At 41.6% G+C, this 21,845-nt stretch overlaps 1 protein-coding gene across 3 annotated transcripts; it reads left to right on the forward strand.

Annotated features, from left to right (window-relative positions):
• The first annotated feature begins 1,388 nt into the window (after positions 1-1,388).
• On the forward strand, positions 1,389-16,322 carry LOC311633725 (IST1 homolog). Of its 3 annotated transcripts, XM_084906764.1 has the most exons (9): positions 1,389-1,465; positions 3,017-3,129; positions 4,085-4,265; positions 5,756-5,843; positions 6,761-6,844; positions 9,105-9,215; positions 12,095-12,283; positions 14,894-14,936; positions 15,417-16,322. In XM_084906764.1, exons 2-9 carry the CDS (start codon positions 3,042-3,044, stop codon positions 15,605-15,607), a joined length of 975 nt encoding a protein of 324 aa, XP_084762890.1. In that variant the 5' UTR covers positions 1,389-1,465; positions 3,017-3,041; the 3' UTR covers positions 15,608-16,322. The 3 variants fall into 3 exon arrangements, with proteins under 3 accessions (XP_084762890.1, XP_084762888.1, XP_084762889.1); XM_084906762.1 differs by lacking the exon at positions 1,389-1,465 and having other exon boundaries at positions 2,928-3,129; XM_084906763.1 differs by lacking the exons at positions 1,389-1,465; positions 6,761-6,844 and having other exon boundaries at positions 2,940-3,129.
• The last annotated feature ends 5,523 nt before the right edge of the window (positions 16,323-21,845 follow it).

Raw genomic sequence — 21,845 nt, forward strand, 5'->3', positions numbered from 1 at the left:
GACTTGTGAGAAATGAGAGGAAGGGGTTTAGTACAACGGGAAGCAGCCTAATTCAGTGGAAGAGGACTTGACCAAGTCATTGACAATTAACTACTAGTCAACTCCATTGTAACATGAACTTCTGATGAACTAACTGGGGGGGAAAATGGACACCATTTGAATGTGTACTTCGATTGCAATACATCTGTGTAAAAAAAATAGTAATTCTGATTACAGACAAAACAAGCTAAACTGAGGGGAAAAAATACGTTTAACTGTTGGAGAGACATTGGATTCTGAGTGGATTTTCCCCCTTTCAGTTTCTGCAAACTTTGCTCAATAAATAATCGTTGCTTTTTGGCTGATTTTAAAAGTACTCTTTGTGCCCTGATCCCTACTGGGTAGCCATCTGGACTTAGGAAAGTCATTTTATTACTTGACTTGGGTTGGCACTTCTGCAAAATGAGAAGCTTAAATGAAGGGGTGGGAGTAAAATCTAGAAAAGCTCTAAACATTTTAAGTTAAGAAAATAGGCAAACGTGTACAGTGCAATGTCATGTATTTAATGTTAAAAGACATATAACATTATAGTTGCATATGTATCTGTATAGAAGAGGAGTGGAAGGATGTGTAACAACTAGTTAATGTTGGTTATCTTGGGAGGAATTAGGATGGTGGTCGAAAGGAACAAAAGGAGCTTACGTTATTGTTTGGATTTTTAATGAAAATATTACCTTAGAAATATTAAAATAAGTTAAAAATACAAATAAAGTTAAAAAAATACAAATAAAGTATATGACCTCTAAGATTCTTTCAAGGGAATCCTTAGATCTCAAAAATTTCAATATTTTCTCACCTCGATGGGGACAAAGAATCATCAAAATTATTGAACTACACACACACACACACACACACACACACACCCCTTGCACTCATGGATACAACATAGTGAAGCTACTGATGTGTAGCCATCTAAATCAGAGGGCTTTGCCTCATGAATATTAATATTATTCATGATAGTCATCTCTCTCAGTTTGGCCAACAAGGAAGTCCTGTGGTCACTCAGTGATTCCGTTTTAGCCCTAGCTGGCATTCTGGTTTCTAGGTTCATTGCCTAGCTCACTAAACTGGCATTAAGGTTATAAAATAGGCTCCCTCGAACCACCCGGGTGTATTCAAGGGTAGCTCCTTTTTCCCAGATCAAGATACACACCCAGAGGTCTGTTTTTCAGACAAGTGGAAAGAGCAAACACGGGTAGATGCAAGCAAAAAAAAAAATTTTTTTTTTGACTACCAGCCATAAATATAATTACGTGGTGCAAAGGCATGTCTGATTAAACAAACAGGATGTTCTGATTGGTGAAACACAGGTGATTTCCTGGTTTGGTGCTGCAGTCGCAAAAGGGTGGGTCCTATCTCTGCTGTACCCTGTTTTAGAAATTTTCACTCCAAGCAATCCTGATTTCTTTGGCCGTCCATATTGATGGTAGGAAGCTCCCTAGTGTCCGTTTCACAGGAATATTAGATAAAAACTAACCTTGTTTTTAGACTTAAGACACTAAAATAACCAGAAGTTACCTTATCTCTCTAACAATCTGTGTTATTCTCTGATATCTGAATAATTAAGTTATTTATGTTATGTAAACCTGCAGTCTTAACCACTGTAACTGGCTCAATAGATAGTTGTTGGACGAAATTTCACAAAGGTATATCTCACACCGAGAGATTTTCCTTGCTGATTCTTTTGCTCCCATTTTCTCATTTGTACGCTTACCTAGTTAACCTGTTTGCTACCTGTCCTCAATCTCATCTGAGAGTCTTTCATTTTATTTCACCATTTTTTCTCCCACAGAGTTTAAAGAACGGATGAACTGAAAGGAAGATTTTTTTTTTTTTTTTTAAAGGTGTGTGGGACATTTGGGGACTGAAGAATTAAATGTGAATGCTTTTACCACCTCTTCTCTTTCCCTAGACTCACACTGAATTCCTGCCGTGTGTGTAGATTGAATTTGTGTGACGGGAGCGCCTGAGCTTCCCTGTTAGTGGGAAAACAACGACCAAACCCTGCCATGCTGGTTCTTCTTCTCCCTGAGCAGGCAGGAGTTTCAAACCAGCTCCCGTGTTGCCTGTTTCCTCTTTGTGGTTTTTCTAGACCTGTACCACAGGCGTGGAAAGCTCAGACAATCATTCCAGCTTTTTTGTTGTTGTTCTTTTTTTTTGTTGTTACGTTAAGGGATCAAACCAGAGAGAAGTACTTGTGACTTGGGAAACCATGTGTGTCCTAACAAGGGGAGGAGGTGGCATTTTTCATACTGTCACGTCTTCCTGCTTGCATGCTTCAGCACGTAAAGGTGTCGTTTTAGGAAAGGAGCTCCAACTGGGAATGCCAGTGGCGGAAAACAACAGCTATCCTCAAGCATGTATTGAAATGATTGTGATTCTTAGCCGATTCTAGCTTTCCTTAGGAACATGTGGGTGCCTGGCTTTAGGATATTTTTTCGAACGCTTTTCTAGATGTCCAAATATGGAAATGTGCCACGTTTTAAGCTTGTGTGTTACCCACTTCTCTGAACAATTCTGTGTCCTCCTTTCCATGTGCTTTTCATGTTACGTGATCTCTTCCAATGGGGATTTCCCTTTCCAGTTCATTAATATTTTATTTTAGGAAGGAGGATTTACAGTTTTGCCAGAAGTGACTAATAGAAGTCCTGTGGGGAGGGGAATCTCACTTCGTTGTCTGCTTCCTTAGACACCTGCCAAAGACTCCCACGTCTGTCAGAAACTTCCTGTCAGACCTCTCAAACGTTTCAGCAAAACCACTGACGACTGGAATGAATTGGAGGAAACTTAACCCCTATTTGAATTGCAAGAGTCATGTCTGTGGTATTGGTCCACAGAGAGGCAAGGGCAGCCAGGCCATGACTGAGCAGTCAGGAATTCATTCCATGGGGCGTGTTGAATGAATGAAGTGGATGTTGAGACACTGGAGCTCCCCTGGCATGATAAAACTCTCTCTTTCTCTGGGGAACTTGCTCAGAGCTGCGGTGCCTTGTGGGGAAATCATGTTCAGCTCTGTCTTCAAAGCTGATCGCCTTCGGGTCAACTTGCAACTGGTTGTCAATCGCCTGAAACTCCTGGAAAGAAAGAAAAGTGAGTAATGCTCCAGGCAGGCCAGCCAGCTGCCTCTCAGGTCACTGTGCAATCTCCCCTCAACTCCAACTCGCTGGCTGATATTCCTCCTAAGGGCTATCTAACCAACGTTGGAATTTACTTCTTTTCAAACGATAAGAGAAAGTTTATTTAGAAAGTCACAGAAGTAGAGGTGTAGAAGAACTGGACTCGGGAACAAGTTGCAGAGGCAAAGGAAGGGCCCTGGCAGCTCAGGGGAAAGGGAAACACACAGGGGAGGAGTGAGGGAAGGCGCTCCCAGAGAAAGAGCTGCCACCAACTTTGGAATTAAAATAACGTTTCTGACTGGGGCGAATGTGGGAACGATTATCACAATGATCAAATCACTTAAACATTTCCAGCGACAGCTCTGTATCTTGACTGTATCGATATCGCCATTTTGGTTTTTCAAGATGTATCACTGGGGATCGAGCCTGCAACCCAGGCATATAGTACCCTGACCAGGAATCCAACCATGAAAGCTCAACCACTGAGCCACAACAGCCGGGCTAAATTGATTCTTTTTTTTTTTTTTTTTTAAAGAGATAATAATCTTGACCTTCCAGGGTTCTATTTGCAATACAAACCAGACACACAATAAATGTTTTCCGCCGAAACCGGTTTGGCTCAGTGGATAGAGCGTAGCCCTGAGGACTGAAAGGTCCCGGGTTCGATTCCAGTCAAGGACAAATCAATTCTTTGGTTGCGGGCACATCCCCAGTAGGGGCATGTGCAAGAGGCAGCTGATCGATGATTCTCTCTCATCGATGTTTCTAATTCTCTATTCCTCTCTCTTCCTCTCTGTAAAAAAAAAAAAAAAATTGATAAAATATATTTTAAAAATAAATGTTTGTCGATATTACGATTGGTGTAACAGCAGCTTAGCACTTATCTGAACACACATTTCATATTTCTCTTTGTGTGCTCTGTGCTGCAGCCGAGCAGGCCCAGAAAGCAAGGAAAGAGATTGCGGACTATCTGGCTGCTGGGAAAGATGAACGAGCTCGGATCCGAGTGGAGCACATTATACGGGAAGACTACCTGGTGGAAGCCATGGAGATCCTGGAGCTGCACTGTGGCCTGCTGCTGGCCCGGTTTGGCTTGATCCAGGCCACAAAGTGAGACCTATTGAACTTGCATTGTTTCTCGGGCTCAAAGGAGTGATAATGCATCCCTGCCCCCTCTGGCTCAAACGTTTTTTGGGACTGTGTTAAAGAACTGTTGTCTCTGCTTAAAAAGAATAGGTCAGTCCAAAGAGCCATTTGTTTGTTTATGTACTTATTTAAATATTTTTATTGATTTCAGAGAGAAAAGGAGAGGGAGAAAGAGATAGAAACACCAATGATGAGAGAGAAGCATTGATCAGCTGCCTCCTGCATGTCCCACACTGAGGATTGAGCCCACAACCTGGGCATGTGCCCTTGACTGGAATCGAACCTGGGACCCTTCAATCCATAGGCCGACGCTCTATCCGCTGAGCCAAACCGGCCAGGGCCCAAAGAGCCATTTAAAAATAACCCAAATAGACGTCCTTTCTCCCCCTAGGCTGTAAAAATATAGTATAAACCTGTAGTAGAAAAGTTGGGAAATACAGCCAAAAGGAATCTGTGATCATCAAAAATCTGGAGATCAGGATTTTTGTATATTTCCTTTCAGTTTATATATGTATACTTATATGTATCTATTAGAGGGCCAGTGCATGAATCTGTGCACCTTGAAAGGAACTGTGGAACACAAGGCTGCAGTGGGCACAGGGGTGAGTTTTGGCCCATCCTCCACGGCCCCTGGTCCTCTCTCTGTGGGCAGACCAGCTCCTGCTGCCACCACTCCCATGTGCTGATGGCACCTGCCCTGCTCGCACCCCTAATGGCGAGGAGTGATTGGGGCCAGTGCCAGCAGTGGGTGCTAGTGGCAGCTGCTACCCCAATCACCCCTTAGGAGTAGGGGGAGTGGAGATGCCCTCAGGGGTGTCGGTGCCAGCAGCTGCCACTCACACCCACTGACTGCACTGAGCAATCAGGACTGTTGCTGGGTGCCAGCAGCAGGTGTGAGTGGGGCCAGCACTGGCAGTGAGTGTGAACGGGGCCATTGTTGGCAGTAGGTGTGAGTGGTGGCTCTGGTGCTGGCCGTGAGTTCAAGTGGGGCTGGCACCAGCAGCAGGTGCGAGTGCCCAGCCAGACTGTGGCACTCAGGTGCAAAGAATTTTCAGTAACCACCAGAGGCTCACCCCGATGACATTGGCCAGTGCCCCACCTTGGTCTGGTGTCCCTGCTCACCTGCTCCACCATCCCATTGCAGCTGATGCCTGCCATGTTTCACATGTGCCCCCTGGTGGTCAGTACACATCATAGCAACCAGTTGTTCGGTTGTTCCACTGTTGAGTCTATTTGCATTTTAGGGTTTTATACATATAGATGTGTGTATAAACACAAGTATGTGTATTATGTACTTTTACATACATATATGTACATAGAAGTTCATATTCTAATTTCAGTTTAAAAATGTTATTATAACATTACATTTTGAACTTTGTGCATGGACTACCCTTGAAGCAGTGAAAAGCGGGAAACAGAAAGCCCTGAGTTTCATGATTTTGTGCTTCCCTTAGGGAACTGGATTCTGGTCTGGCTGAATCTGTGTCTACACTAATCTGGGCAGCTCCTAGGCTCCAGTCAGAGGTGCCTGAGCTGAAAATAGTAAGTTTGATGAGTTTTAACCAGTGCCATGGTTGTGAGAGTATCACTAATGTTCCTCATTTGGACTTGGGGAGTCCTATCTTCTCTTAAAGAATAACCCCCTCCTAAAGTATTTTCTCCTATTAGTCTTTAAGTGAAAAATACTGTTTTTGATGACGATGCAGGGGGGGGGGGGGGGAACCTTGCCTAAAAAATAAAACTTGAAACTGAGTTTCTTCGGTAGGGGAAATGGTGTCATAATTCATAGGTGTTTAGAATTAGAGGTTAATCAGATTCTTTTTAAAAAATATATATTTTATTGATTTTTTTTACAGAGAGGAAGGGAGAGAGATAGAGAGCTAGAAACGTCGATGAGAGAGAACCATCGGCCAGCTGCCTCTTACACACCCCCCACTGGGGATGTGCCCACAACTAAGGTACATGCCCTTGACCGGAATCAAACCCAGGACCTTTCAGTCCGCAGACCGACGCTCTACCACTGAGCCAAACCGGCTTCGGCGAGAGGTTAATCAGATTCTTAAAAACAAAGCAAAATGCTTATTTTCCTATATTATTGTTTTTTTAATCCTCACCTGAGGATATTTTTTTCATTGATTTTCAGAGAGAGGGAAAGACAGAGAGAAATATTATGTGAGAGAAATGCATCAATCGGTTGCCTCCTGGACCCATAACTGAGGTACGACCCTTGACCAGCATCAAACCCGGGACCCTTTGGTCCGCAGGCTGATGCTCTATCCAAACTGGCTAGGACGCCAAGTGCTTATTTTGTTATTGCTGTTTGATGCTAAAAGAACATAATCCCAGTGAGGTAACATGAAAGTGCTTTTTGCTTTTTCGGTTGTTCTTTATTGAAAGCAAATCTGCCACAACTTGACGCATTTTGCCTTTCTTTCTTTCTTGGTGATGGTTTGCTGCAGGTATCTAATCAGCTGTGTGCAAAGTACAGCCAAGAGTATGGTCAACTGTGCCGAACCGCTGAGATTGGAACTGTCAGCTCTCGGGTAGTACCACTTCCACAGACACATTTTTTTTTTAATATATATTTTATTGATTTTTTACAGAGAGGAAGGAAGAGAGATAGAGAGCTAGAAACATCGATGAGAGAGACATTGATCAGCTGCCTCCTGCACACCCCCTACCAGGGATGTGCCCGCAACCAACGTACATGCCCCTGACCGGAATCAAACCTGGGACCTTTCAGTCCGCAGACCGATGCTCTACCACTGAGCCAAACCGGTTTTGGCTCACAGACGCATTTTCCTAAACCAAGAAGTCAGGGAAAAGCTGAGCAAAGTCAGGGCACATAATTCTGTGCAGAGTGAAAGAAGTAAAGAAGTAATTTTTGCATGGAAGTCAGAGGAACTTGAATAAAAATCTTGGATTAGGGAACTCAAATTTTTTTTGGGGGGGAGGGACTCAGATCTTTTAAAGGGGGGTCAAATATATGGTGACAGATAGAAACTAGATTTTTGGTGGTCAGCATCCCATAATGTACACAGATATTGGTTTTTAATGTTCTAAACGTGAAACTTATATAATGTTAGAAACCAATGTTACCTCAATTAAGAAAAATTAGAGTAGTCCTGGCCAGTTTTCTCAGTGGTTAGAGTGTCAACCTGTGTACCGAAGTATCTCGGGTACAATTCCCTGTTAAGGGCCTGGACCTCGGTTGCACGTTCAATCCCCAGGGAGCCCCAGGAAGTGTGTGGCAGGCAAATAATTAATGTGTCTCTCTCACTTCAATGTTTCTCGCTCTCTTCCCTCCTTCTCCTTTCCTTCCACTGTCTCTAAAAATCAATGGAAGAAATATCCTCACTCCTCAGGTGAGGATGAAAAACAGAACAAAAACTAGAGTCAATAAAACTGAGATGACTCTTTATTTTTTTAAATATCTTTTTATTGACTTCAGAGAAGAAGAGAGAAGGAGAGAGAGAGAAACATCAATAATGAGAGAGAATCATTGATCGGCTGCCTCCTTCACACCCCCTACAGAGGATGGAGCCCTGAAACCTGGGCATGTCCCCTGACTGGGAATTGAACTCGTGACGTCCTGATTCTTAGGTTGATGCTCAGCCACTGAGCCATACCTGGGCTAATTCTTTCATAAGAAAACATTCATGCCGACACCAGTTTGGCTCAATGGATAAAGCGTTGGCCTGTGGACTGAAAGGTCCCAGGTTTGATTCCTGTCAAGGGCATGTACCTTGGTTGTGGGCATATCCCCAGTAGGGAGTGTGCAGGAGGCAGCTGATCGATGTTTCTAACTTTCTATCCCTCTCCCTTCCTCTCTGTAAAAAAAAAAAAAAATCAATTATATATATATATATATATTTTTTTTTTAATTTTTATTTTTTTTTAAAAAAGAGAAGAAAAAAAAGAAAACATTCATTCATCTCCTCTCTCTCTCCCAATTTTTTTTTTTTTTTGAGACAACCAAATTTTGGCGCCTTGTTTTGACAAGGCTGAAAGAAAAGAAAGAAAACATTCATTTTCTTAAATGTAACTGGCCTAGTAATACAAAATAAGTTATTGAAACTTTCAAGTTTCAAATTCTGAACATCTTACATAATTCAGGACTCACATTCAGCTGGACACAGGACTCTGGCTGGAGTACTTGTTTCAGGCGGTTGGACATTCTCCTCACTCAGGGTATCCATTCTGATTCCTTAGTATCTTGCTGTACTGGTTGTTGTGTATGGCGACTATTACCTCTGACATAATTCAAATACTAGCCATAAAATCAGAATTCTTGATTCACAAGGTTTTGGTCTATTTTTTTCTTTTATTCTACTTGGTTTGAGGTTCCTTCACCTCAGGAAAGGGCTGTCTTATAAGGAGGGCCTCTCCTTGTTGTTGCTAAATTATATATCTTTTTTAAAAAAAATCCTCACCGGAGGATGTGTTTTTCAATGATTATAGAGAAGGAGGAAGGGAGAGGGAGAGAGAGATGAGAGAGAAACATTGACTAGTTGATTCCAGTATGTGCTCCGATGGGGGATCGAACCCACAACCTGGGTACATGCCCTGACAGGGAATCAAACTCTAGACCCTTCTTTGCACGGGAAGATACTCTAGTCAATTGAGCCACATCGGCCAGGGCACTAAGTTCTTTTTTAAATCATCCATCTTAAATAACAGGGATTAGAAAGATGAAGAGCAATGAAGCAGAGGTGAAAGGTCACCTAAACTTTTTTTTTGTCTCTTATTTTGTAGGTGTGTGTGTGCGTGTGACCAACCCTTGTTATGTTCTTTGTTTTGCAGCTAATGTGTAAATTAAATGTGAACAGTCTACCCCAGGTTTTAGTGGAACAGTATCTGATAGAAATCGCTAAGAACTATAATGTGCCATATAAATCCAAGGCAACCATTCCGGTGAGTACTTTCAAGAAGCGGGCATGGATTTAACCCTGAGGCTTTTTTGTGCACTGGAAGATTTTTTTCCTTCTTCTTATGAATGTGGCTCCCAGGGCAGCTGTCGGGATTGTAAATCAGGTGAAATTTGTACCTTTTCTCCGCCCACATACCTTTCTTAACAGAGTTTGACTTCTGATAGCCATCAGATGACCCTTCTGTGTTGCTAACAATGGAATGGAAAGCAAAGATGAGTGCTATATCCGAAGTGTGCAAGATATTTTTAGTTTTTAAGATCTCAACTTTGTACTGGTCACATTTTAATAAAGGGATCTTTATTTAAAAAAAAAAGGTTTTTATTGATTTTAGAGATCGGAAGAGAGAAGGAGAGAGAGAGAACCATAAATCGGTTGCCTCCTGCACACACACTCCAACTGGGGATCAATCCAAAAAGCCTGAATATATACTCTGATGGGGAATTAAACTGGTGACCTTTGGTGCATGGGATGACACTCATCCGACTGAGCCACACCAACCAGGGCAAGAGATCTTTATTAAAGATCTGGAATAACGGCTACAAAATCCAAAGGCACAGGGTACTATCATTCAGTCTTGGTTAAGAGTATGAGTTTCCCATTGCCTTTTCCCATCCCCCAAAGGGACATATATAATACTTTCAATAATAAAGATTAAAAAAAAAAAAAAAAAGAGTATGAGGTCAGGAGTGAAATGACTCATGTTCAGATCCTAGCTCCACCATTTATTAATTGTGAGACCTCAGACAAGTCACTTATCCTCTCCAAGACTCAGTTCTCCGGACCGTAAGAAGAGAGATAATAACAGCGAATCGTTATAAACAAATCTCATAAGTTTGTCAAAATGATTACATGAGCTAATACGTACAAGGGATTTAACTGCAATGCCTGGCCCATCACGAAAGTAATCACATTTTTGCATTTTATCATCATCATGATTATCCCAGAAGGTAGACTAAGCTTCCACCAGGTGGTTATGGGCTGCTTTAAGGCCAGAGGGATTTCACCCTAATGCCTTTCAAATCACCTCATCTGGGAAGTGACTTATTTTAGCCATTGATAGAAATTGTCTGTGGTAACTCTATAAAGGAGAGCCTTGTCCTCAGGCGCCAAACTTGTGCTTAGTGCAGGGGCATGAAGCCACAAGCGAAGCATGCTCCTTCCTCTGTGTCTCCACGGTGCTGCCTTCCAACTGAGCAGCATGCATCCTGCTGGTTGTGGTTAAAGGGCACACTTGTCTTGTCTGATGCTTGGCTCCTGATGGTTTCCTGATAGGGACTCTTTTACCCATCTTTCCCCTCTTTCAAAGAGTTTTATGGTTCTTTGAAAAAAAAAAAAAAAAAAAAAAAAAGGACTCATTGTAAAAATATAGATAACACCAAAAGGGACTGTGAGGAAGTGAAAGCTACATGAAATGCGGCTAGCGGTGTGCCCAGGGGCTCAATCTTGGACCTCTTCTCTCTCTTCCCTACTCTCTGGTTGATTTTATCTGACATCCTGGATTTCAAAACCATTTTAATGGTGAGGACTTCTACTCATATATCACTCGCTAAGGCCCCTAGGCTGGTATGAACCCCATCCTCGTATACCCACCCACTTTCTTTTTTTAAAATATATTTTATTGATTTTTTTTTTTTTTTTTTTTTACAGAGAGGAAGGGGGGGTGGGATAGAAAGTTAGAAACATCGATGAGAGAGAAATATCGATCAGCTGCCTAACTGGGGATGTGCCTGCAACCAAGGTCCATGCCCTTGACTGGAATCAAACCCGGGATCTTTCAGTCTGCAGGCCAAAGCTCTAACCACTGAGTCACGCCGGTCTGGGCCCACTTTCTTGACATACACACCTTTACTCAAATATTTCAAGGCATCTCAAACTTAACATGTGCTCTCATCCCTTCCGAGGGCCCATTCATTCTACAGTGCACGGGGATTCTATTCTAGGGCAAAAGATCTTGATATCTCTTGACTCCCCCCTTTCTCTCAACTGCTAGCCCCCAACCAATCTTCATCAAGTCCTGGTTATTCTACCTTCTAAACATAGGCAGCATCCTGCCCCTTCTCACCATTTCCACTCTAACATGCACTAACCTCTTCCCTGGAGGATTACAAGAGCCTCTTAACTGGTTTTCCTGCTTCTTTACTCCCCTTCTTCATTAACTGATGTTCAATACAGCCTTCAGAGGTCTGGTTAGTACCCAAGTCAGAGTATGTCACACCTCTGCTTTTAATTCCCACCCCCCCCCCCTGTGGCTTTTTATTTCACTTAGAATGATAGACAATGGCTTTCCTAGGACTGAAGAGGCGTGAATGGGTGTGCCCACACCCATTCTCAGTGTGATGCCCTTATTAGCTACCTTCTCTAAAATGTCCACCTCTTCCCTCTTCCCTGCTCTATATGTTTTCTCTAGCACTCCCGTGATTTTGTTTATCATCTGTCTCTCCCACTGAAATACCATCAGCTGCAGGAGGGCAGGGACGTTTGTCTGTTGTGTTCATCGTGGCATCCCCAGTACTCTGCCTGGTTTATAAGCGTTTATCCCTGACAAGATTTGCTATACTTTCTTGTAGACATCAATATGTTTAGCTCTGCATCACTGGTGTACCACAGTGTCTGACCTCATAGGTCCTCAAAACGTAGTCATTGAAACAGAGGGAAAGAAGTGGTGTGAGCCAAAAGCCTGAGGTTGCTGTTAGTTGCCCCTGACTAACACTAGACTCTGTTTCATGAGGGCAGGGACCATGTCTCTTTGCTCACTGTTTCTTCCCCAGTGCTTTCCGAGAGAGTCTGGCCTGTGGTAGGTACACAATAAACAAATGTGTAATAAATGGAGGACCCGCTGTTATTCTCACCCTCTTGCTTCAGGCTGAAGCCCCGGCAGATCTGGTTAGTGTTGGATTTACAGATGAGGTCAAGAAAGATGCCCCTGACGGCGGAGAGGGAACTGGAACCGGACCTGGTGATCCAGTCTGGGCATCACCAACATCTGCACCGGAGCCTTTACCTGTGCCCACTCCAGCCCCTCGTTTCTCATGCCTTCCTCCTGAAAGGCAGGTCAGTACGGAGAAGGAAGCTGAATCTGAAATGAGACGATGTGCTGCCAGGGTATATTTCTAAATGGGCCTTTTGGGTGGTGAAATGATCTCTGAGGTTTTTAAGGCAATTAGTTAGCTTATATTGAATGTGTTTTTGTGCTGAATTCACGAGAAAATAGGGCCACATACACCCTCTCATCAACCTTTGGACAATACTACAGTACAGACCACAAAGAACATTTGTATGAGCCCAACAGATGTGCAAGTCTTTAATGTACAGTGGTTTAGACTCAAATTTCGGAGTAGATGTATTCAATTTATATGTGGTGAAAACCGTTTACTCTCATGATGAAAATAGGATAAAAATCTCATAACTGTGTGCATATACAAATTTAGAGAAGTCAAATAAAGCAAAAAAATAAAGAGCCACAGGCATTAATTTTCTTCCCTTGTTGTTCCTTCAGGGCGAAGTAAAAAGAAATTGTTTTATTATTTCATCTCTGGCCCCATGGAGCTGTTTTTGAGATTTTATATTTTAGGCATAATTTAACTCCTTGAAATTACAGGCAGTCCTCGGATTACGTCAGACTCAACATATGTCGCCATCTCCCATTTACTAATATTAACAAAAAAAAGTTTGGCCATTTCGACGTATGTACCTATGTGCTTTATGGTTTTTTTATTATTATTATTTATTTACCACAAGTAAAGGTCAGGGATTGTTATCTTTCAATTATTTATTTATTTATTTATTTATTTATTTATTTATTATTGTTTCACTTCATTACTGCTGTGTATGTGCTCCATGTGAGTGACATAGGTGCTTATGTAGGTGGGTTCCGACTTACGGTGAAAATCTCGTTGCATGGATCTCTGACAAAACCCGAGGACTGCCTGTATATGTCTGAATTAACACCTGTGTATTGCTCAGCTTCTACTTTTGGAGTGCAAGTCCTCTGATTGTATGTGTGTGTGTGCGTGTGTATGTGTGTGTGTTAAACCTCACCCAAGGATATTTTTTCCTTTGATTTTTAGAAAGAGAGGGAGGGAGGGAAGGAGAGAGAGAGAGAGAAAAACATTCATGTGAAAGAGATACATGGATTGGTTGCCTCCCACATGAGCTTCAACAAGGGATCGAACCTGCAACCTTTGGTTTGTGGGTCTAACCACTTGGCTACACCTGTCAGGGCACAAGTCCTCTGATTTAAGAATAAAACGAAGAACTACTAACTCTGCATGACATTACAGAAGTGAAGGGAACCAGGTTTGCTAAAGGAATGCATTAGCCTCAGAAGCTACTGAGGTGGTTCATTCTATCCTAGGTCAGTGTAACTACCAGTTCCTGCTAATAATGATTCTAAACATTGTACTAGTGTGTTTATTTGTTTTTCTTGGCACTGTGTGGTAATAGGACAGTATCACCAAAGTTGGGGGTTGGGAAAATTGGCCTAACAAAATAAGTACATCTATTGGAAATCTTATTACAAATAAAACACAGCTCTGTCTTCTTTAGCTATATTTTTAAGAATAACATCTCTGTAAAAAAAAAAAAAAAAAAAGAATAAAAGGAAGAAAACTATGGAAAATTTAAACATATTCATAATTAGAGAGAACAATATACTGAATTTTTGTGTACTCATCACTCATTTTCCACAGTTATCAATATTCTACTGCTTTTATTTCATCTACCTATTTCTTCCTAAGAGAGAAGGAATTTAAAGCAAATCTTAGGCACTACAAAATTTTACTTTAAATACTGTAAATTTTACTGTAAATACTTTAATATATATTTATGGCATGAACTCTTTGTTGTTGTTTTTTAAATATAGTTTTATTGATTTCAGAGAGGAAAGGAGAGAGAGAGGCAGAGGGGGAGGGAGAGGGAGAGATAGAAACATCAATGATGAGAGAGAATCATTGATAGGCTGCCTCTTGCACGCCCCACCCTGGGGATCGAGCCCACAACCAGAGCATGTGCCCTTGACCAGAATTGAACCCGGGACCCTTCAGTCCCCAGGCCAACACTCTATCCACTGAGCCAAACCAGTTAGGGTGAACCCTTTGTTTCTATAATATAAAACAATGTCATTATGAAAGCTAACACAATGAAAAACAATTCCTCAGTATCATATAATACTCAATCCATATTAAATTTCTCTGATTGTCTCAAAAATGCATTTTTACAGTTATTTTGTTGAAATTAAGATCCAAAAAGATCCACACATTATGTTCAGTTGATATGTCTCTTTAATTTTTTTTAAAATCTCTAATACTTCCATTTTCCCACTTCTCCCTTTTTTGTGCTATTTTTTTTTTTTTGAGAAAAAACCCTCTGATTTTATTAAACTGAATCATTCTTCACAAGCAGCATCTCTAGACTGGAAGATAAAAGACTTCCCCGTTCTTGTATGAGGCCACAGGTGACAGAAGAAGGAAAAACTATGGTCACTCCTAAGGCTGATTTCCAGAAGGCATCAGAACACTTTGCCTCAAACAAGAAGGCAGCGTGATTATAATAAAGTTCACTTAAGTTAGTTTTAGAGAAATATTTACTGAAGGCTTACTATGAACAAACTATGTGCTTGGAACTCAAGTCAGTTGCTTCCCAGAGATCTTTCTTTTCTTTCAGGACGATTCCTTTAAGAATGATTTGCATCCTGCACTGGTTCCTGGTAAGTATAGGGAATCCTGGGAGTAGCTGGAATTGCTTGCTATTCATGGAAGCTATTTCAGTTGTTATAAGAGATGTTTACTAGTGATTTGCCCAGAGTACAGAATGTTCCCTTACAGTAGTTAACAATTTTCAAAGTGGATATGGATCACAAACAGATCTTCACTACAGATAACGTTTTAAAACCACTACTATACTAGATCATCTTGTCACATGTTTTGAAAAATTGTGCCTTAAAAAAAAAAAAATCCCAATTGCTCTTTGGGAAGATTGCCAACACAGTGTAACCATTATACCACCATTTCCCTGTTGGGGGGATTGCCTGGTTTTCCAGCCTATGATATACTCCTATGATATACTGTTCTTTCAAAAGCAGTAATAGCCTACTGTCTTTGAGGCTGAGATTTCATGGGGGTGGAGGGGGGGACGGACATATTGTTGTAATTTTTAATTACTTTTTTTTTTTTTTTTAAATGAACAGGTCCAGGATTCAACCCTCAAACTTCTCCAAAGCCAGCACCAAGAGCCAACATTGGTTTTGATGACTTCATGCTGCCTGATTTGCCTGATGTAAAACCTCAAGCAAGTCTTTCCATTGACCCTTATGATTCTGAGGAAATTGATTTTGATGATCTTGACCGGAGACTTGAAATGCTGAAGAAAACCACATAATTCCTTAATCCTGGATTGAGTACTTGCCTGGGAATTAGGACCCTTGGGCACACATTTTAATATGGCCACCGATGTGTGGGTCTGAAGTTTCCTCATTTACAATTTCTTCCATTCCTTACAGTCTGTGGTTCTCTGTCTGTAATAATGTATGTCTATGTCTCTGTGTGCATATACATATCATCATATAATTATTCCTGTTCCTTAAAATTCTAAAATTCTATGTAATTCTAAGATTCTATAATTCTGTTCCTTAAAATTCTGTAATTCTTAGGTGAAGATTCCTGACCTACAGAATTTAATTTTTATTTTAAAAAATATATATTTTATTGATTTTTTTTTTTTTACAGAGAGGGACAGAGATTTAGAAATATTGATGAGAGAGAAACATCAATTAGATGCCGCCTGCACACCTCCTACTGGGGATGTGCCTGCAAACAAGGTACATGCCCCTGATTGGAATCAAACCCTGGACCCCTCAGTCCACAGGCTGATGCTCCATCAACTGAGCCAAACCGGTTTGGGCCAGAATTTTATTAATGATAGCCAATAAACTTTCATTTTCTCTGAGATTCTTATTTCTTTCATAATTATTGTTTTTTTTTCCAGGGTGGCAGAGGATGTGTATTTAAATCTCATCCCTGTACTTACTAGCTATATAAACAAGATTTTTGGTAAATGATACCTTCTCTTGTCAGATGATGTGCACGAGAGAGCTAAGGAACTAGAGGAATGCATGTCTTTTAAAAAATGAGTATCCTAAGGAATGTGCAAACACTAAGAGTGAATAAGAAAAGGGTTTTCTGGAAATCAGTGGAATCCTGCATACCTGGGTTAAGATTTTGAACCTGCTTCTTACTAGTTTTTTTTTTTTAAAATATATTTTTATTGATTTTTTATAGAGAGGAAGGGAGAGAGATAGAGAGCTAGAAACGTTGATGACAGAGAAACATCGACCAGCTGCCTCTTGCACACCTCCCACCAGGGATGTGCCTGCAACGTACGTGCCCCTGACCTGAATCAAACCTGGGACCTTTCAGTCCGCAGACCGACGCTCTACCACTGAGCCAAACCGGTTTTCACTGCTTCTTACTAGTTTTAAGCTTCCTTTTCCTCACCTATAAAACGGGGGAAATAATGACGATTAAAAGAAATAATGTATGTAAAGCTTTTTAGCACTTAGTAGGTTCTCAATAAACACTGATTTTTCTATCTAGTTTCTATTACCTGATAAGTTCCATTGGACTCTATATTAATGATTCCATGAGACTGGGTAAAGGAGAAGCTGAAAAAACAAGATGGCAAAATTAATTATATTTTTGTTTGTTTCTTGTGTAACTGGTACTTTTTGTTCATTTGTTTTTCTTTCCAGAGACTATTTTTTTAGAGCAGGTTTAAGTTCTTAGAACAACGCCAAGTTGCTCTTTGTCAGGGGGCCTCGGAGATGGCTGGCCGCTTCAGGAAGAAGCTGAACCGCTCTTTCCCAGCCACTGGCTGCCAGAAACTCATTGAAGTGGATGATGAACCAAACTTGGTATCTTTTATGAGAAGCGTATGGCCACAGAGGTTGCTCTGGGTGAAGAATGGAAGGGTTCTGTGATTCAAATCAGTGGTGGGATGACAAACCAGGTTTCCCCAGGAAGCAGGGTGTCCTGACCCCCTGCTGTGTCTGCCTGCTGCTGAGGGGTGTTCCTGCTATAGACCAAGGAGGACGGGAGAGAGGAAGGGAGAGGGATAGAGAGCTAGAAACATGAATGAGAGAGAAATATCCATCAGCTGCCTCCTGCACACCCCTTCCTGGGGATGTGCCCGCAACCAAGGTACATGCCCTTGACCGGAATCGAACCTGGGACCTTTCAGTCCGCAGGCCGATGTTCTGTCCACTGAGCCAAACTGGTTTCGGCAATAAAAATTTTAAAGAGGAGAACAGAAGCTCATTTTCAAACAAAGTCTACTCCACATACAAATATAACATAAATATGATGCAAAACCTCTCAGGTGGGCTGCCTCTTTTAAAATGTCTCTAAAGCAAAGGAAGTGACTGGCTGAGCCTGATATCCTCTGGGCTTTGGCCCGTACTCTGAAGGAACATGTAGTAGATTTCCTAATGTTCTTGGTAGGAGGTCCAAGAGTGCATGGCTTTTTAATTTTTACTCCACTCTGGCTTTTGTCACAACTGAAGGATCAATTCCCCAACCCTTTCCTCAGGCCAGGATACATTGCCATGAGGCACCATGCTAAAAATAACTGTAAAAATCCCATTTGCAAGAGCATTACATACACAACAGCGGGACTCATTTCTCTCTGACGTTCTGGCTTATTTAGAGATTCGGGTGATTCAGACAATAACAAAACAAGCCAGTGGAACTGCCTCTTGGACTCATGCCCCTGTATTTCCTACAGGGCTGTGTCGCCTCTTCACGCTCCTTTCTTGGCGGAGGTTTCTGGCACTTGGAGAGGAGGAGTTGCCAGAGAAAGACGTTGACCATATTTCTGCAGGGAGGGTTTCCCTCATCAGCTGTGAAGGTCAAATGGCTTCCGCTGATGATGCTGAACCACTGAAGAGAGAGGGTCCCTCCCCCCACCACCTTCAGTACCGCATATTCCAACTGCATGTCATGTCTCTCAAAAGCCCTCTTTCACTGCTCTGGATTCTAGTGATTGATTTCTCACCTTTCTGCTTTTGCATGGACCTAGGATTTATATACTGAATAATAATATTATTAACTTTTTGTTTTTGTATTTGAGGATTTAAAAAAAAATCTATTTTTCTTCAATGAGATCATTATCATCTGGAGAGTAGGGACAGTCTCTTTTGGAATGTCTATTACAGGTTCTGTACCCCCAGGACAGTGTGGGGTGGTGGATAGGGTCAGGCAGCATGTTTGCTGAATGATTTCTATATGGGCCAAAAGGTATACTCAAAGTTGAAAGGTCTAGATTGGAGTCTGGTCTCTGCTGTATGTAGGCGTGACGAGTCATTTCATTTCTCTGAGCTTCTGTTTCCTCGTGTCTAAAGTGGGGGATGATAATATTTATCCTAAAGAGAGGTAGTATTTATTGAGCCTTTACTATATGCCAACTGCTGTCCTGAGTATTTTAAGTGTCCCAGCTCATTTAATTATCACATTGGCCTTAAGATGCCAATGCTACTATTAACTCCATTTTACAGATGGGTACACGGAGGTTCAGAGGTGCTTGGATATATTAAGTAACTTGCTGAAGGTCACTCAATAAAGAGAAGAGCAGTTTTTAAAAATATTCTTTTATTGATTTTTTTTTTTTTTTTTTTTTACATTATCTGTCATTTGGAATGGTAGGGGGAAAAAACTCCTTCCTCTTTCTTAATAAGATGGTTTAACTTTTCTTTGGTGGTTCTCAATGGTAAACATTTAATTTGACCTCTAAGCAAATTTTTGTGACCTTGCAAATGGAATACTTGCACTGCTTTGCAACATGCAAACTCCTTTCTTTTTTTTTTTTCTTTTTTTTTTTTAAATATATTTTATTGACATTTCACAGAGAGGAAGAGAGAGGAATAGAGAGTTAGAAACATGGATGAGAGAGAATCATGGATCAGCTGCCTCTTGCACACCCCCTCCTGGGGATCTGCCCGCAACCATGGTACATGCCCTTGACCGGAATCGAACCTGGGACCTTTCAGTCCGCAGACCGACGCTCTATCCACTGAGCCAAACCGGCTAGGGCGCAAACTCCTTTCTTTTAAGGGAGTCTCAAACTGTAGTATTTTAGCATGTGTTCATGCAGAGCTATACCTCAGAGGAACCCACGTCAAGACATAATTATGGTCTTCTAATTTTACACTATTACCAGTCAGCCCTCAGTATCTGTGGGGGATTGGTTCCAGGATCCCTATGGATACCAAAAGCCAAGGATGCTAAAATCCCTTATATAAAATAGGGTAGTAATTGCCTATAATCATGCATATCCTTCCATATGCTTTAAATCATCTCTAGATTACTTATAACACCTAATACAATGTAAATGCTATATAGCTAGTTGTCATGATGGATTGTTTAGGGAATAATGACAAGAAGTTGTACATATTTAGTACAGAGTCAACCATTGTAGGCCTGACTACATATAACACATCAGCAACAACATAACATTTAAATAAATATATATATTTTTTGATTTTTTACGAAGAGGAAGGGAGAAGGATAGAGAGTTAGAAACATCAATGAGAGAGAAATATTGATCAGCTGCCTCCTACTGGGGATGTGCCTGCAACCAAGGTACATGCCCTTAACCGGAATTAAACCTGGGACTTTTCAGTCCACAGGCCGACGCTCTATGTACAGAGCCAAACCAGTTAGGGCAACAACATAACACTTTTATTCCCAACTATTTTCCAGTCACGGTTGGTTGAATCCTCCTATGTGGAACTGAAGGATACTGATGGCCAGCTGTACAACTGTACATGTTCACTAGCTTTGTGACCCAGAGTTGCACTGTATATTAGTACATGGAATGAGTATGAGGTGACTGAATTCCATAAGCATTCTGCCCCCCCAACCATTGCCCTTGGTTGATTATACCTTGCCTGTGGGTCTGGGTGGATATGTACCTTTTAAAATATATATATGTTTTAATTGATTTTTAGAGAGGAGGGGAGAGGAAGAGATAAAAATGGATTGGCTACCTCCAGCATGCCTCCTACCTGGGTATGTGCCCTGACTGGAAATTGAACCAACACCTTTTGGTCCACAGGACCCAACCACAGCAGCCAGAGCAGGTACCCTTTTCTTTTTCTTTTTTTGTCTTTAATATATTTTATTGATTTTGTACAGAGAGGAAGAGAGAGGGATAGAGAGCTAGAAACATCTATGAGAGAGAAACATTGATCACCTGCCTCCTGCACACCCCTTCCTGGGGATGTGACTGCAACCAAGGTACATGCCCTTGACTGAAATCGAACCCAGGACCTTTCAGTCCACTGGCCGATACTCTATCCACTGAGCCAAACCGGTTTCGGCAGGTACCCTTTTCTAATTTGCAAGGTGGCACGGGTATACAGAACTCCATGGGGGAGGGGAGAGAGAGAGTCTTTCAGCATGTCAGTTTCTCTGAGCCTCAATCTTATTTGTAAAACTAAGTTATATGTGCTTATCTAGCCTGACTCAGATTGTTGGGAGGTGAAGTTATGTTATACATATGAAAACGCTTTTATAAGCAGTGTGTGATACCAATATTTAATAATAAAAATAATTACTATTATTATGTCCTTGGCCTTTCCCCCTCCTCCCCCATACCCCAGTAAATGCAAGAACAAAATTGTACAGTTCAGCCCACTCAATTTTTGTAAAACCTTTTGACATTCCTGAATAAGTGTGGCTAAAGGAAAAAAAAGGTGCAAACTCCTGGCTATGACAAGTTCTGAACTCCAGATTTGTGGTTAGTTTAGTTCTCCTTGGCATCTAACCAGGTACTGTACCTTATTTACTTTGGCGCGTACCTTATTGCCAATCTACCTGAAGGATTTTAGCTTAGGTAGGTCACCTTTCCTTTAAATGGGCCAAGAGATCATGGCTTGTCTGTCCGTTCACATGGAAAATATTCCCTATCAGGTGTTAGTAATTATTCATCAAGCCAGTCCCTGTAGCTGTCTTTGGGCTCATCAGGTCATGAGTTCATGAAGTCAGTCCGAAAGCCCCCTCTGGAAGGATTTTTTTTTTTTTTTTTTTTTTTTTTTTTTTAGCTCTTTTGATAGATGAGGAAATCGAGGCCCTAAGAGTTTACACCACTCGTCCAATGCAGGCTGCAATAACTGGCGTCCTCTAATTTTTAAAAGTAAAGGATACCATGAAACCACAGAATCCCAAACCACCTGGTGCATGTTCCTGACTTGTACCTAAAGAAAAAGCTGGGGGAAGCATGTCATGTAGGTTGTCTAAAAAAAAAAAATAATAAAATAAAAAAAATAAAATGTATTTAAATTAAAAAAAAAAAGAAAAAGCAAAAGCTAAGGTTTCATAGGAACGAGTTTGGGATTCTCGCGCGTTCGGACCGCTCAGCCCCCCAGCTCAGAGCTCCGGGTCCCCACCTGCTTGGCTTCTCCCACTTCCTAGCTCCCGGGCTGGCCCCGCCCCCTTCAGGTGGCCGGGTCGCTTCCTGGTCGCCCCGCCCCGGCCCGCCCCGCCCCGCCCAGGCGGAACCAATGTCCGCGGGGCTCCGGGGTCAGCCGGATCTTTCTCGCTCAGACCCTTCGCAGCGGTGACTC

The sequence above is a fragment of the Pipistrellus hanaki genome, assembly GCF_964339955.1.
Source record: "Pipistrellus hanaki genome assembly, chromosome: 15".
NCBI classification, from domain to species: Eukaryota; Metazoa; Chordata; class Mammalia; order Chiroptera; family Vespertilionidae; genus Pipistrellus; species Pipistrellus hanaki.

Excerpts from the sequence above, each read along its gene's own strand:
- LOC311633725 (XM_084906762.1), top strand. The coding sequence starts at position 2,943 with ATGAAGTGGATGTTGAGACACTGGAGCTCCCCTGGCATGATAAAACTC. Across the intron at positions 3,130-4,084 it reads ACTCCTGGAAAGAAAGAAAA|CCGAGCAGGCCCAGAAAGCA; the intron begins GTGAGTAATGCT and ends TCTGTGCTGCAG. Across the intron at positions 14,937-15,416 it reads GCATCCTGCACTGGTTCCTG|GTCCAGGATTCAACCCTCAA; the intron begins GTAAGTATAGGG and ends TTAAATGAACAG.